Source organism: Protomyctophum parallelum, assembly GCF_964188405.1.
Source record: "Protomyctophum parallelum genome assembly, chromosome: 12".
Lineage (NCBI taxonomy): Eukaryota > Metazoa > Chordata > Actinopteri > Myctophiformes > Myctophidae > Protomyctophum > Protomyctophum parallelum.
The window spans coordinates 26,731,733-26,748,422 of NC_139712.1; the positions used below are offsets into that span (position 1 = coordinate 26,731,733).

The 16,690-nt window shown below is 41.0% G+C and overlaps 1 protein-coding gene across 1 annotated transcript; it reads left to right on the top strand.

Annotated features, from left to right (window-relative positions):
* The first annotated feature begins 8,430 nt into the window (after nucleotides 1–8,430).
* insig1 (insulin induced gene 1) lies at nucleotides 8,431–16,690 on the top strand. The gene is made up of 6 exons (XM_083778731.1): nucleotides 8,431–8,674; nucleotides 8,886–9,269; nucleotides 10,272–10,396; nucleotides 11,036–11,202; nucleotides 13,114–13,213; nucleotides 14,720–16,690. Exons 2-6 carry the CDS (start codon nucleotides 8,903–8,905, stop codon nucleotides 14,747–14,749), a joined length of 789 nt encoding a protein of 262 aa, XP_083634857.1. The 5' UTR covers nucleotides 8,431–8,674; nucleotides 8,886–8,902; the 3' UTR covers nucleotides 14,750–16,690.

Consider the following 16,690-nt stretch of genomic DNA (forward strand, 5'->3'; position numbering starts at 1 on the left):
GGAGGGTTTAAAATCACCCTCGAGTTCCACCAAGGCTGAGATGTGTGCTGTTCAGGGGCAACGACAATGTGACTTCCGGTTAGACGAAGGAGGAGAGAGGCCCGGAGGCAGCACACTTGAGCCTACTAGCGTCGCCAACATCTCATCAGCTGTCTCTTGGGGCTTCAGAGACAGTGGGGGCTGTAGCATGCCACTTGGACACAGGCCAGGGTCTGCTGAACAGCCTTGATCATGGTCGCCTGGAAGAGACCCGAAACATCCAATAATAATCCAATAATAATAATAACAACACTGATGATGTGTCCAATTTTGTGCATCAGTAGATTATTTACCACCGTGAAATAATAATATAATAACCGTGAAGAAAGGTTAAGCAAGAGGCTGTGGAATGATTCAGACCCTTGGTATGAAATAGAATATATGCCATAATTTCAGTGGTTCGCCAGTGATTATGTGCTGTTAAACTAATTCCTACTGTATTCAGTAATGTAGGGCAGTCCAATTAACTTCAGAAGAGAAAATTCTATTATTTTGAATTTTTGATACTTTTTTTTTGTGTGTCTAAATCTGTGAGGATGGATTTGGATATCTAGTCTATCCTCATAACTTGACATAACAAGGGAGGGGGAGGGCAGCACACTCCACCATTTCCCTTAATTTATCTGTCCAAGGACAGATTAGGGTGTTTCCCCTTTATCATTTCATACAGGATCGTCAGGATGTGGAGAACAATTGTCAAGCTCCAGTTTGATAGATCAATTTACTATCTGCAGCCACAGCCTTTTTCCTTGTAGATACATTGCGTTCCCTCCCAGCTATAATCTACATGACATGCTGATCTGGTGTTAATTTAAAGTGTTGTGTCAATCCTGCTTTATCTTCTGACGAAGCAGAGACGTCGTCAGTAACCAGCGCCTACCCTACACTGCCTCTTACTAGGAGCCATTTGCTGTGTTATGTCAGATCATTTTCATGGGTATTATGGTCCACATTAGCAGGCATAAAACTCTCTGGTTTTAGCCTCTGTATTATGCGTGAGAACATTAAGTGTATCAGAAGCGCTCTAATTTCTTCGTCTTTATGTCTCTTATTTCTCTCTCCTTTCCCTTCTTTGGGATTAAGAATATATAATAACATATTTGTATCAACATAATTCGTTGTAGTGTGTATAGTTTGTATGGGTATGGTTCAGTTACATTTTATTTAGCTCTCATTCCCACATTTTTTGCCAATTCGCCCGTACTAGATACTGTCTATTACTGTGGACCCTGTTGCTGCTAACACCCACTGTTGTCCACATGCCTCCCCTCATACAAATGGAGTCACTGCCCGCTTCTTTTCACCTGACAGTGAGGACTTTCCAGATTCTGCACAAACATGGGGTTGAATTAATCTACTGCTATGCCACCAAAATGTGGAATGCCCTAAATTCCTAAAAAGTCAAAACAGCCATAAATAAACAAACTGATATACTATTCTGGGATGACTCAGAGTAGAAGATAGGGCTAAGCAATTAAAAATGGTATTGGTATTTAATATATGGTAGTCAAAGTGCCTTCAATACCCTCCCTCATACCTGACTAAGTACTTACAATTCTAGAGGGAGGGAACGATCTGATCTGGTACCACCCATCTATAGAACGAACATCTCATTCTACTGATCTGCCACCAAAATCCTTCCAAAATTCCTTTGTGGATTATTCATTGGCTTCTTTCAAAACAGGCATGAAAAATCATCTATCAGGAGACCACAAGGGGACGTAATCTCATTTCCCCATAGAAAGGAGGTGGCATTGACTGCTGACATTGTTTTTCTCATGTGTTGAACTGTTGATGATATGTATTTTTGTGTTATTTTTATGGTATTGAATTGAATACACCACAATGGAAGCAAGTCCCCAGGACTGTTTTTGCATTATCTTTTTAGCCTAAATGTCTGACTGTACCTCATGCGGTTTACATTTCTGTCTAATAAAGTATTCAATCAATCAACCAAAAAAACACACACATGGGCCTGGGCCGGCATAGCGGTCCAGGCACTTTAGCTGGTAATCCAGCAAGACAGTGTGTCGTAGGTTTGAGTACCGATCCCGACAAACTTTACTGTGTGTCTTCCCCCCATTTCTCTCCCCGTTTCCTGTCTACCTACTGTACTATACATCTATCAATAACACACACATCCACATGGAGTACATGAACGCACACCCCCTCAGAAACAGTCAGGCACACAGCTGTGGGCAATTCTTCTCAGGCACGAGGGCTCACCAGATTCACATTCTCAGTCGAGGCTTGAGCATTAATCTCTCTCATTCATCCCGAGATAGGGAAGAATAGCATTGTTAAAGAACTATGATGGGGTGGTAGTTTGGAGAACCGGGGGAGGTCCCTGTAGCCGTGCTTCTCTGTGTGGCATGGCCTCCTTTGCACTTTTGTGAAACTGTGTGAAGCCCAAGCAGTTTATCTATGTCAACCACATGGTACACTGCAATGAGGATAAAGTGAGTCTGACCGATGCCATTTTCTACGGGCCGCAGCAAGGGGAACATTCATCATCACTATCGAGTGGAAACCTTGTGTGTCCACACTGTTACTTTTCACGAGAAGTAAAAGATAATCTGTGTTCCAATGGATCCAATTTAGTTATTATTTGGTCACACAAGCTCTAAGCTCTTGGTAAATGATTTATGCATAGCTTTTATACATTTTCTATATTACATAACACAAACATAATACCCTAAATACCATAATACCAAACAAACCCTATAATACCCAACACACTTTTGTGACAATGTAGTGTAGTGCTGGAGGGTGACTAGGTAGGGCATTCATTAAAAAAAAGAAATATGGAGATAGGAGGTTTCTGCCCAACAGAAACGATATGTGTCTGAGTGTAAGTTATGGGCCTGCTCCAACCGCATGCATATAAAGTGGCCATGCCCATGAATGAGGCTCTACAGTATTATGTCTACAGTATTATAGCTTTAGGTAACCTTTAATGGAGGTATGACATGGGTGGAGATGAAAAATAACTATTTTGATTGCTTAGGAACCGGAACTCAATTTCTGAGTTTGTGCCATATCCTGTATGTTGCACTGTATTCATTCAATATTTTGGCATGCAACTGAACAACACTATTGAAGTGGGAATAAATGTTTACTTTTAAATTCTCAAATATACTTTCATGGTTGACAGGCTTTTTTATTTGACCAATTGGTTATCACTACACGAAATTGGTTTATATTTCAAATTAAAGCAAATTTTAAGTTAACCTGTTTGAATTGTTGGTCTGAAACCTACAATATGTTTGTTTATGGTTTTATAGTTATAATGTTCCCTATACATTGGGTGTGAATTAACAATCTCAGCTAGACTATAGTATTTTATAACAGTGAAATTAAAGTACTTAAATAATTGATCTTACATTTTGTATGAAGATACAGAGTTTATCCTTTAGTCCATGTACAAAGTGGCGCAATGCTTGGCAAGATATCTGGTGGTGTTACACTCATTGAGTCAGCTGATAACTCACCCAATCTGATGACTTAATTGGTGATCCATTTGCTATTCATAGGTCAGTTAAGTCATACCCCAGAGTATTTTGGACGAGCCAGGATGGTGGTGCACATTCCCTGTAAATGGCACAGAATCATATCAATACAATGACAATTGACGTACATGCTCAACAAGTGTGACAAACAGAGTGATATGAAAAGAAGGTGATAAACAATCTATGGCATAGAATCATAGATTGTCTATGGCGTGTCATATTATGCATTTGTTCAAAATTGCCACAAAATGTGAATGCTCTGCCAGTCATAAAACAAGTGTGACTCCATACCCTTCTTCAAAACCACCATAAAAGGCAGGCCGATGGCCGGAGTCTCCAGAAAGGTCCACCAGTACATTTTGGGGTATATTTTATTTACCTCCAAAAGTTCATTAGACAGTGCAAGCCGGCAACAAAATAAATGAACACTGGCCAAAACGACGTTCCAAAAATAGGAAACATAAATTAATACTTGAAGCTGCACACAACAAACAGGAACTTAAGAATATACTGCTAGGCTATGCCTTCCATCAAGTTCCATGAGGCCCTGGCAGCTCTCCCCTGCTAGCCCCAAAGTCAAGTCAAACTGAACATATCCTCAAACAACAGGCAAACCAAGGCCCCTGAGCTGATCTACAAACTTATTTTCAATAAATACAATTCAATCAATATTTCAGACGCCAAACACATGCAATAAATATGCAAGATAAAAGGAACAAACACCCCACCTCCTCTACTGTACTTGGCCCCTTCCAATCAACAGGATTGACAGCTCTGCAGAGGAGAGACAGGTCAGGGATCACAGGGTGTGTGTGTGTGTGTGTGTGTGTGTGTGTGTGTGTGTGTGTGTGTGTGTGTGTGTGTGTGTGTGTGTGTGTGTGTGTGTGTGTGTGTGTGTGTGTGTGTGTGTGTGCGTGTGCGTGTGCGTGTGCGTGTTTGTGTGTGTGTGTGTGTGTGTGTGTGTGTGTGTGTGTGTGTGTGTGTGTGTGTGTGTGTGTGTGTGTGTGTGTGTGTGTGTGTGTGTGTGTGTGTGTGTGTGTGCGTGTGCGTGTGCGTGTGTGTGTGTGTGTGTGTGACGTGTGTGTGTGACGTGTGCGTGTGCGTGTGTGTGTCGGACTATTCTTCCATGCAGTTTGGAACAGGTGTTTTCATTCCCCCCCTGTATGGAGGTTGGTAGCCTATAGCCGACCAATGGTGTAACTTCATTAGGGACTTTAGTCACCGTCACTGTGTATTTATCAGGCTGGGCTCATGCACTCTCCCTGACGTCCATGTTTTGATGTGTGGTGTTCTATAAATGACTAATGACTCTTAATGATCAATACACAGGACCACAATGGAAACAAACCCCCAGGGCTATTTGTGTTGACCTTTCAACAATCTTTATAAACCGTATGATCTGTACAATCTGCAAACTGTTAATAAAGTATTAAATCAGTCAAACTTAGCTTCTGCACTAAATGACTCCCAGTAGGAGAAAACAAAAAAAACATTGACATGATTAAAATTGCCAGCTGTATTTATCTATTAATCCTATACAGTAATTAGGGTTTTGTTATAAAAAATAAACCATTGGAAAACATGTATAAATTCAGTAACCCAGTTACAGTAGGTCTTTGGGTCTGAACCTTGGCCAGCAACCAAGATTCAATCCCCAGATCACACTGTCACACGCCGGTGATTTCTGCTCCACACAATAAATGCCTCAAATACAGACAATATACAATGAGAGAAATACCCTGAGACATTGGCAGCCGAAATAATTACTTTTAAAAAATGATTTTAATTCAACATAATTGAAAAGAATGCTATCTGATTAATATGCTGTCTTTTTGTCGTCCTAATTTGCTTCAGAACATGAAGCATCACTACATTTTGTAAGCATGAAAGGGGTGATTCACCCTTCATATTACTTTATGCAAAGTGCCTGCAGCTGATATTGAGTAAATCCAGTAGTCATCTTCTTTTTTTTGTATATTAGACAGGCTGAGTTATGATGAATTAAATAATGAATTAATTCATTATGTTTTGGTTTGGTATTTGTTTATTGGGGGGGTGGGGGGGAGGGGGAGCTGAGGGGGACTCCATTTCATATTCATCCAGTTTGGCATAGGTGAGTTTTCCTGAGAGATGTCTGTGTCTGAATATCCCATTGTGAGTTATATAGCTGTATAATTTAGAAAATCTCAGGTGAGATGTGTGTGCGTGCGTGCGTGCGTGCGTGCGTGCGTGCGTGCGTGCGTGCGTGCGTGCGTGCGTGCGTGCGTGCGTGCGTGCGTGCGTGCGTGCTCCAGAACTCCAAATCAAACACAGCTTCTTCTATGCATTGGTAGTCTGTTCTTCTATATGGCTTTGAATGCTGCACCCTGAAGCCAACCCTGCAGAAATCTCTAGATGGGTGCTCCTACACCAGAATGTACTTAACATCAGCAACAGTGTAGTTACGTTACCAACAAGATCTATTGATGAAAATCAATATTCCAGTTGAGGCAAAAACAATTAGGTCTAATCGAAAAGGTTTATTTGAAGATAATACAAAAAAAAGGATAAGTCAAAAAGTAAAAGAGATATTACAAGAGAATGAGTTCAAAAGTAAAGTACAACGATGAATCCAAAAGGAAAAGTACAAGAGTCGAAAAAGGATAGCTGCAAGCAGCCGATGAACCATACTGAAGTAGAGTCGCACTTGTTCCTCTGGGTTTAGTCTGGCATATTAGCTCCTGATCATGGTTCTACCCCATCTTTTATAGCATGTCATTTCACATAGCCAGTACTCGGACCGACCTAATTCCAACAAACTTTGCTAGTCTGGGATGGCTCAGGGTAGAAGACAGGGTTAAGCAATTAAAAATTGTATTTTAGACCAAAGGGGCAGTGCCCTCAATACTCTCCCTCATACCTGACTAACTACTACTTCTCCAAAGTGAGTGACACCCACAGCTCTGCTCTCTGCTCTGCCACCAAAATGTGGAATACCCTGACACTGTATCACTGGCTTCTTACAAAACAAGCCTGTTTTGTTTATCATAAGTAGGCTATTAGTGGTTTTGAGCTCCATTACGTACAATGTATGTATGTATGTATATGTATATTATGTATGTATGTATGTATGTATGTATGTATGTATGTATGTATGTATGTATGTATGTATGTCTGTATGTATGTATGTCTGAGCACGGAAAGCTGCAACACCTAAAGTGGCCAGTAGAGTACAGCACAGAGTAAAGTGGCACAGAGTATACTACAGAACGAGCCCTAGACCCCCACACGGCCCCCCGGGGACCCCCACCTGGTAACTCTGTAATTTCTGTATGTTCTGGGGACCACTTGGGACCCCCGCACAGTACACTACAATACAGTACAGAGCACAGTACTGTACAGTATAATTAACTATAACAATAAATGTATAGTTGCATCGCTCAATTCACACAGGTATGATTTTTTCATACTATGTTGATGAATTGAATACATAGGAGTGATAGGACCACTCACCACTCACCACACTGGAAACCATTCCCCAGGACTTTTTGTGTTATCATTTTAGCCTTGACTGTACCTTCCTTTTGCTGTTTACATTTCTGACTAATAAAGTATTATGTGTACGTGCAGAGTTGCACTGCAGGAATCTAGAGGTTCACATATGTTTTTTACTGCATGTTTTTTTTGTCATTGACTCGTTCGGCATAGAAAACTCTTATCACACTATAGTAGTGGAGCGATAGCCCACTGGGTCACAAACAGAAGGTCTTGCAAAACAGTTTTCCCATACATTGTTGTTGGTCCTTGGAACACTTCCGGCCATTGAACCTTTCCATTCCCATTATCTCCACAACATGACGCAAGGGACTTCGCAGGCCCTTCCAGGGCAGTGCAACAACTGCATTACCTGCAGCTGTGCCACTAACCCCATTATGAAAACATGCCTAGGCCTATATAGCCTAAGGGAGCCCAGCCAACAAACTGCAGCAATTCAGAAATGATACATAGCCCTGCAGCCTATAATACTGAATCTTTGCTTAACTGGGAAAATAACTTTCCCAAGTCTTATAGATTGGTTTTGTTTTACGTGCAAAGCATCAAGACTCTCATTGTAGGGAATATCATTTTAGATACTGTTTCAGAGGGAACGCTTGCGTTTGTGCGGGGGATTTATTTTCTCCGTCTTGTTTTTGAGTCAAGACAATTTGGGTCAAGACATAGCCTACAGGTAGGTACACCATATAATTTTACATAACGTGTCCTGTTTCTACTGTAAATCAGTATGGTCCGGGAACCACCAGGGGTCCTTGGGGAGGTTCCAGGGGGCCCCCAGCGAAATTAGTTAATATAGCATAAAAATCACTTTTTTCTGTCTTCCCCTCTCTCTCACGTTGTGAGCTCATAGATTTGATATTTTAAAAATAATTTTATTTTCAGATGTGAAAAGGTTTGAAAGCCATGACTTATTTACAAAACGTGATCGATTGATTGATTGATTTAATTCTTTATTAGACAGAGATTTTACTGCACGAGGTACAGTCAGACATTTAGGCCTAAAAGGGTAACACAAAAACATCCAGGGGACTTGTTTCCATTGTTGTGGTCCTATGGTAAGAAGTCCTGTGTCCTACAGTTATACCTACCTACACTGTTTATTAACTGCAGGTGTTGTTGTGTGTGAACCTACCTACTGCATATGTATACAGTGACGGTCCTACCTAGTGGGGTCCCAGCCTCCCAGGTAGGCAGAGCAGAGCAGAGCAGCACATCAGCTGCGCTGAGACTGTGTGACATGACATCGGTGTCCTCAAACCAAGGGGCGGTGTGTGGCGCGTCACGTCATATCGGCCGCCGCGCTCCCATTGGCCGACGATTCTCACCCGACACAGCTGTGATTGTTTTCTGCAGAGGAAGCTCCGTGTCTGGCATGAGGTCTGCGCTCTGGAATGGAATAGCAGCTTTTTCCCCCTAACCTCCCCTCTCTCTCTCTCTCTCTCAACGATGATGATGTGAACAAACAACAACGTGACAGCAGCACTTGTTGTAACACAGCGGAAAAGGCTCTCGGAGTCTCGGGCTTCATCATTTTCCAAAGCAAAGCGCGAATGAACAGGAGTGGAGGAGTGCGTGGAGACGTGGATATCAAGGTAATAATAATAATTATTATTATGAATAATAAAAAATATAATAACAACAACCCAACATCCTTCATAACGTTTGCCTTTGTACAGTTAGACCTTGGTTATTATTATTATTAGGCCTATTTATTATTAGCTATAGTCTGCAATCGCCAGTTAAACAACCCCAAATCCAAAGGAATGCGTCACACCATGTGTGTTTCTGTAATCTTTTTGCCAGCTCCCAAACTGTGCCAAATGCCAACAAGACTCGAGAACCACTGCTGGAGTTGCTCTTGCTGTGCGCCATCAAGAAGACGAGTGGAATCTAGTAATAGCGAGAATTCGTCGGAGTCGGGGCCGAAGTGGTTCGCGTCCAAAGCCGAGGAGATGATGTCTATAATAACGTCGGTGCTCCACAACGCATACGGCTCTCTGCTGCACGACGTGCGGACGGCCAACCTGATCCGACGCGGGCTGGTGCTGTTCACCGTCGGCGTGTTCCTGGCGCTGGTGCTCAACTTGCTGCAGATCCAGAGGAACGTCACTTTGTTCCCCGAGGAGGTGTTGACAACTTTGTTCTCGGCCGCCTGGTGGATCCCACCTTGTTGCGGGACGGGCGCCGGTGAGTTATTGATTATGATTAATGTGAGCTAAGTTCTTAGCCCCCGTTGGAACCCCTTTTTTATTACAAAAATGGTTCCGAAAGGGGCTAATGTGACCTTTGTCACGTCAACAAGCGTTATTACGGCGCTATAAATAAATCACACGTTGTGTACTATAGCCACTGTATGAGTGTCTGAGTTTCAGTTTGAGTGCGATTTTCCCCCTTTTTTTGGACAATGGAATGCGATGGGGGGGGGGGGGGTTATGACTTATTCACAGCCATATAAAAGACATCACATGACAACCACCATGAGTCGTTTCGCGATCGCTTGATAGAGAATCGGATTTGGAAACATTCGCGTTTGTTGTGGTTATTCATTATGTAAACGGTCACTCCATACTCTATAGTGTTTTGTCTGCTGCTGGCCTGCCTGCCTGGGAGAGTGCTGGGAGCCTATTATTAACTCTCCATACTGGGAGAGAGCTCCCCGCCATTCAATTGGCTCCCCGTGCAACAGCCGCACACGTCAGAGGGCGAGCAGCTCTGCCCATTGGTTGCTCTCATAACGGGTGAGCTAGAGGGGGCGGTGCTTTCGTGCCGCCAGGCTGGAAACAAGGAAGTCAGTTATTATTATGAAATAAATAATATAGCCCTTAAACTGCCCCTCCCCCCACCGCATGCTGCATTTGGCACAGAGGATATTATGATTCAAATAGTCAGGATAGTTCAGATTGTCTGTCATTTCTTCATTCCACACATGTATGTTTCATTGTTTTGGTACAGGTATTTATAGACCTGTATAAATAAAAGATGGAGATTTGTTTTTGTCACAGTACATTTTCACATTATGTGACATTTAACCTACCGGTAATCATAATAGGAGCAGTGCGAGATAGTTCATAAGCGTTTATTATTATGGATATAATGATTGTCCTTTCAACTAATTCTCCACAGCGCTATCAGTTTAGGATAAGTTTGCAAAAATAAATTGTTATATGATGTTTGTCCTTTTTCTTTCAGCCGTTATTGGCTTGCTGTACCCCTGCATCGACAGCCATTTGGGAGAGCCCCACAAGTTCAAGAGAGAATGGGCCAGTGTCATGAGATGCATCGCCGTCTTCGTTGGTATCAACCATGCCAGTGCTGTATCCTTTCACCAAGTCAATTATTAGCTATAAACAAACTAATGGGACCTCGTGTCCCGCCTTCTTATCTAATCTTTATTTTTATTAGCTTTATTATTACTATTGTTGTTGATGATATTGATGTTGTGGTCAAGAGGTGCACGCACATCCACAAATTGCAACGGGTGCAAAAAAGAACTGAGAGAGGAGAGGGGAGATCCGCACACTGTTTTAAAAGCTCCCAAAATAATTTATTGACAACAGAGCGGACAATGTTTTGGCCTCATGGGCCTTCGTCAGGTTGATGTTGCACAGTGTTTATGAGCACCGCAGGCTCACGCACTACCATTTTGCTGCTTGTGTCTGTATAGTAGTAGAGTAGTGACAAATAATCATTCTTGACCATTGTTAACGCATGAATCAGTCCCTTTTAATTTCTCACCCCACATGTGAAGTAGATCTGCTTTTTAACTCTCCGTTTCGTTCTAAACTTTGAATAGCGTGCTAAAGGAACAGTATTGTCCCTGTTGTCTTTGTGACATTTTCTTTAAGTTATATAATTTGTTTACACAATTGAACTAATATTAGCAGGAGGATTAACCTATATATATTGCCGGTGCCATTATCTCTGATATTCATCTTAACTGCCTTACACCACAGAAACTAGACTTTGCCAACAATGTCCAGCTTTCGCTAACACTTGCGGCCCTGTCACTGGGCCTCTGGTGGACATTTGACCGGTCAAGAAGTGGCTTTGGCCTTGGCATCACCACTGCCTTCTTGGCTACAGTCATCACACAGCTGCTGGTCTACAATGGAGTGTACCAGTAAGTAAATGATTGGTTGATTGATTGATTACTGTAGTGAAGGATTGATTTAGGCCAACAATAGCCAACAATATGGGGTGCAATCAAGACATGGGAGTCAGAAAGTCCCTTTAGTTTTTAACTTGTATATGCACCGTTTACGGGGGTCTCAATGTGTGTGGTTCTACATGGAAATAACATCAAACATAGAATCATTAGTATTTTTGAACATAAACAGTAACACATTGGTCATCTATAAAGTAACATAGGCAGGGGTTGACACTAAGGACTCAGAGACACTTGCCCATCTGTCATGTTCTACTAATCTACTTGACCAAAGGTCATGCCCACTATTGTCATACATTTAGAATTACCGTTCAAATTTAACACATTTTTTCCTTCTTAAAAAAAAAAACTTTCTAGGACTGTGTGATATAAAACTGTCATACCTCAATTGGTATGACTGGTTTATATATATATATATATATATATATATATAAAACAGTGCCCTTATTTTACATTCCTCAGACCAGAAGACAGAGCGCTCTGAACACGTTCAGGTGTTTAGACACTATAAGACACATCCCGTGACCATCCCGGTCTCATCCCCCTCTCAAACGAGCACTTTCCCGATCGGGCAACCTGATGAAAGCAAACTCAACCTGCCAAATGTTTTATTTAACTGCCAGGAGCAGGTGGGCAACCCTTAGTGTCAACTGTAGTGAAACATAATTCAACCAAACCTAAATAAACATCATAACACATCAAATCTCTACTCACTTGTGCAGTCACAGACCACACGTTTCGAATGCCATTAATGCATTGAAAGGGACAAAATCCTGTTTAATCAGAATGCTCTCAGTGGCCGTCTACTGACCTACCAAGATCTCACTAGACTGCTTTCTGGGGGGGGGGGCATTATTCCCGTTCCTGGGGGTCTGGATGTTCCGGGGACCCCCACACGGCGTTGCACCACTCACTTCACACAGGTGTATTTTTTATTATGTCTGTCGGTAGGGCATTTCACATTCTGGTGGCATAGCAGTAGAACAAAACAGCACCCTCTTTAGTTGACGTGAGTCAACAATCTGTCTTGAGAGACTAGTTATGTTATAACGCACTTTTATATACCTGCAGTATTGTCTTTTATATTTCAGGATACGATAAGGCCACATAGTACAGAGTACAGTCTGCCAAAGTTTCACTTTTGAACAAATGAAACTTGTTCTGCAACAGAACTGTACTTTCTCTTTTCCTTCATTACTGCTATGTCTTACTCTGAGGTCTTGGCCAGTAGATCTGGAGAAATGCCTTTGGATTCCACTAAATGCCGATTTGATCGTATCCTATCCATATAGCTTTGAGTATGAACCTATGCAATTGCAATGGTATATGTAAGTTGTTGTTTTTTTAATGCTGACGAAGGCCAGAAGGTCTGAGGTGTGTTTGTGACTGCTGCTTATGCATTAAAAAGAAGCTTTGAAATTTATCTTTTGATTGCGGTTGATCCTTTATTTTGATCATGTATGTTTTAATAATCTCGACCTGGCATTAATCTTAAAGTGTGAATTGATCATGCAATTTAATCCTTAGGACTATTGCGTAGGCTACTGGTTTCCCAACATGTGACCTCATCAAAGGGAAACTGAATGATAAAAGATGGACAGTAAAGTACCTTTTTACTCCTCCCATGTGATCAAAAGCGACCAGCTGGGAGGACGTGCTGGGCCTCAGTTAGGGGCCTTGAAAAGCGCTGCGTTCAAAAGACCCCCACTGCTCGTGTTGACTAAATGAGCTCGATAAAGAAGGGGTGCAAAACATTGTTTTTCAAGATGAAGGTCTCCCTCTCCTCCATTAGAGATGTACAGTTAATTTGAATATTGGGTGTGAATTAATGTGATTGGTTGTGTTTCTTTTCTCTTAATTTTTCAGATACACATCTCCAGACTTTCTGTATGTACGTTCCTGGCTGCCTTGTATATTCTTCTCAGGAGGCATTACAGTTGGAAACATTGGACGCCAGCTTGCCATGGTAAAGTCATAGTACCATTTACATATGTTGCTATGCTATGTGTAGCCACTTGAACCCTAGCATCCTTACTCTGGGGGGAACATTCACCAAAAATAGAACATCTATATACAAGCTCTCATATGGCTTGTAAGTTAGGTTGGCTATTTTTGGCGAAGAGATTTAGATGGAAAAAAGTACAGCTGCAACTCGGGTCTGTTTTATTTAAAGGAATAGAGGGTTTAAGACAGTGATTAATACAATTCTGCATGTGTATAGGGACTGGAGATTATTGTACTTAATACTGTACATATGCACTGAAAGCAAATAACATGAAGCTAGTTTTATGTAGGTGTGATTTTCTTTTCACTCAAGAGATCACTATTCTGAAGGAAAGTGTCAGCATGCAGTATGTTCGGAGCTAGGGAGTCTAAACAACTCTGACAAGACCCCTTAGTTCACAATTATCCCATCAAGTAGGCGCTGATGTCTTCATTAGGCATCATCTGATTTGAAGGCTCACCTCATTCTTTCTGAAGAGTAAAACCTCTTGCACAACGGTGTCACTCGGCGCCTAATAACTGACTTTCAAGTTAACACGTTGTTGGCTTGAAAATCTGTTTCTTTGTGTATGTTTGTCACAGTCGTGGCTCCCTAAACACAGAGCCAGTCTACTGACCAGAGGGTCATTTGATGCTTGTTGTTTGTTTGTGATGGGGCTTGGAATGTTGGCACATGCCCTCACTCACTGTTTCTCTCTCTCTCTCTCTCTCTCTCTCTCTCTCTCTCTCTCTCTCTCTCTCTCGTTTCATGTGTGGGAACTGAGATGGCATAGAAAGATACTGATGTTTCATTGAACTTTGGCAATATTAGTCAACAACATGCAGACACGATATAATACAAAGCAATGCAGACAAAAGTACATTCCATTTTATCAGGATGTAATGCATGAATTGACACGATTGTACTGGCTTAAGTGAAAATGTACTAGAATGTGACATTTTGTTACAAAAGGGTGGCTGAAAAGGTTTGTGCACATTGAAACACAAACTTTGGATCTAATTTGAGTTCACGCTATATATCTCTAGCAAAGTAGCAATGGCCATGGGTGTGTTATTTTGTACTGTTGTACTTCCTTCCCTTAGTGCATAAAATGCTGAATTGCATTTGGATAAAAACCCACTTCCCTTTCTTATTATGCCAATTCTGCCCTTTGGAGATGTTGTCATTTCATAAACACCACAGCAAAACCATTCACTCAAATGTCCTTACCCAATCCTTCTAGATGAAAACAGTATGCTCATGGGATTAAATGAAAAAAGGGCATTGGATGAATGACATCACACAAAGTATTCTTTAGTCCTAGGTATATAGTCCCATATTAATTTATTTCTGTATCTCTCTTTTTTCTTCTTCTGTTGTTGCAATTGACAACCTTGTAAGCAACAGTGTACATTTATTTCATCACCATTTGACTGATGATTGGTGATTGACATGTCATTAACACCAGTGTCTCCCTGTCTTCCCCAGGGCGCTGTTGAGAAACCTCACAACGACTGAAGACCGTTCTGACAGCGTGGAACACAGGAAAGCAAAGAAGAGGAGCCAAGACAAGAAAGAAAGTACACGTTATAGAGTGAGAGAAGAAAACAAAAGAAGGAAACTAGGACTCCTAGTTTTTAACTTTTAGTTATTTTTTTCTTCTTATTCTCATAAAGATATACTGTAGGTCAGGAACACATGCCCCATGCCTAATGTGCCATGTCTTCTGCACCTCCTTGTGGCCAAACAAGCTAACCCTCCCATTTGTATTAGACTACAGTAACAGTAGGAGGACTTCTTTCACACTAGTCAGGAGGACATGTTGGCCACTCCAGCTCTTTGGTGCAAATAGTCACTTGATTTTGATTATTTTTATTTTCCTCTTCTTTTTACATTGAAAAAGTGAGCCATTTAGCTTCTTGCTGTTAAGGGAGTGCAGGTGTGCGTGCTTTTGTGTGGATGCGTCTCTGTCTCGTGCAGAAAAGACATGGCAAATGGTGGTGCTACAATGTTCTTTGTGTTTTTTGTTTTTCGCCTAAATATGATATGAACACAAAAGGGAAATTTTATTTTTTTGTGGCGGTGAAAATGTCTTCACTCTCATATGGAAATGTATTCGGAAATGTATTCAGCAGTCATCTTTATGGCTCAGATGATGTATTGTATGTTCCCAATCTAACCAAAAGAAGTATTTATATCTTAACTGGCTGAAACGAGCCCATCCTTGACCCCAAACCAAAAACAAACAAATGAAATGGCATACTGTACGATAATTAATTATTATAATTTTTGTTTATCTGTTATCAGGTTTTTCTTCTGGTAGATAACAATGAAGAGAGACAGGAAAGGGATACAGAAGTTACAATCAGTATTGGCAGGGCGTCACTGTTAATGTGAATACAAATATTGCATCTGTCATGTCATGTTAAAAAAGCTATATGTGGGAAGGTGGAAGTGTCAGACATTAATGAATTGGCGTTTGATTGGAATTGGTCAATTGGATCATCATTAACAGCTCCCAAGCGGATGGTCCCTGTAGAGACATGATATCATGGACACATCATAGTCAGATTTTTGTCCTGGTATCAGAGTAGTGAAGATACTCAGAATCGCTTGGGACTATCTTTTGTTGAAAGCCCACAGTTCCCTTAGAGGAGTTTTTCTCCATTCACCGTTTATAAACATTTTCCCTTTTGTTGAAGGTATTTTCAAACTGACACTATAGCTTGGGAACATATGCTGACTGAAGGAGAGAACAGGACTTTATTACTTCTGGCCTTGAAAACTTGCAATCTGTGATTGCCTTTGTATTATAGTATGTAGTGCTTTTGTCACTATACCAGTTTTGTTTTATGATTTGTTCAAACGTAATTATATTATTACATATGTATAATGGCTTGCCTATGTAATCAGACAGGTATTACTATACTAGATCAACAGTAAGTTAGTTAGCTGTTTTGGGGGTCTAGAGGATTAAGTGCAATCACAGTATAGGGCGATTTTTCTTCATTATTTATTATTTCTCACAGTGGCTAAAGAATATATATAACTTGTTGTAATCATATGCAGTGCGGGTACTTAAAAAAACAGCAATAACATCAGTGTTTTTGGAAACAAGTTTCTCAGAGATTACTTGCCTTCTTATTAGAGTCTCTTGCCAGAGAGAAAAGAAAATGTGTCAAACTGTAAAATCTCATGTAGTTTGCATTAAACATTTGATTTATTTTTTAAAGATATGTTTTGTGACAGATCACAATGGGACCGGTATGCCCCCCATGCTGTTTTGATATGATTAAATTCAGGTGTGCTAAACGGAAAAGGAAGCTTTATTTTTAAGGTGGCGAGTGAGCCACCGATTATTTCAATGTTTAGAATATGTGAGTGTCTGATATTTCAGCTGTGTATCATTTTTACAACCTTGGATTCAACTGAAAAAAATAAAACGAGAACTGATATGAA

Excerpts from the sequence above, each read along its gene's own strand:
- insig1 (XM_083778731.1), top strand. The coding sequence starts at position 8,903 with ATGCCAACAAGACTCGAGAACCACTGCTGGAGTTGCTCTTGCTGTGCG. Across the intron at positions 10,397-11,035 it reads GTATCAACCATGCCAGTGCT|AAACTAGACTTTGCCAACAA; the intron begins GTATCCTTTCAC and ends CTTACACCACAG. Across the intron at positions 13,214-14,719 it reads TTGGACGCCAGCTTGCCATG|GGCGCTGTTGAGAAACCTCA; the intron begins GTAAAGTCATAG and ends TGTCTTCCCCAG.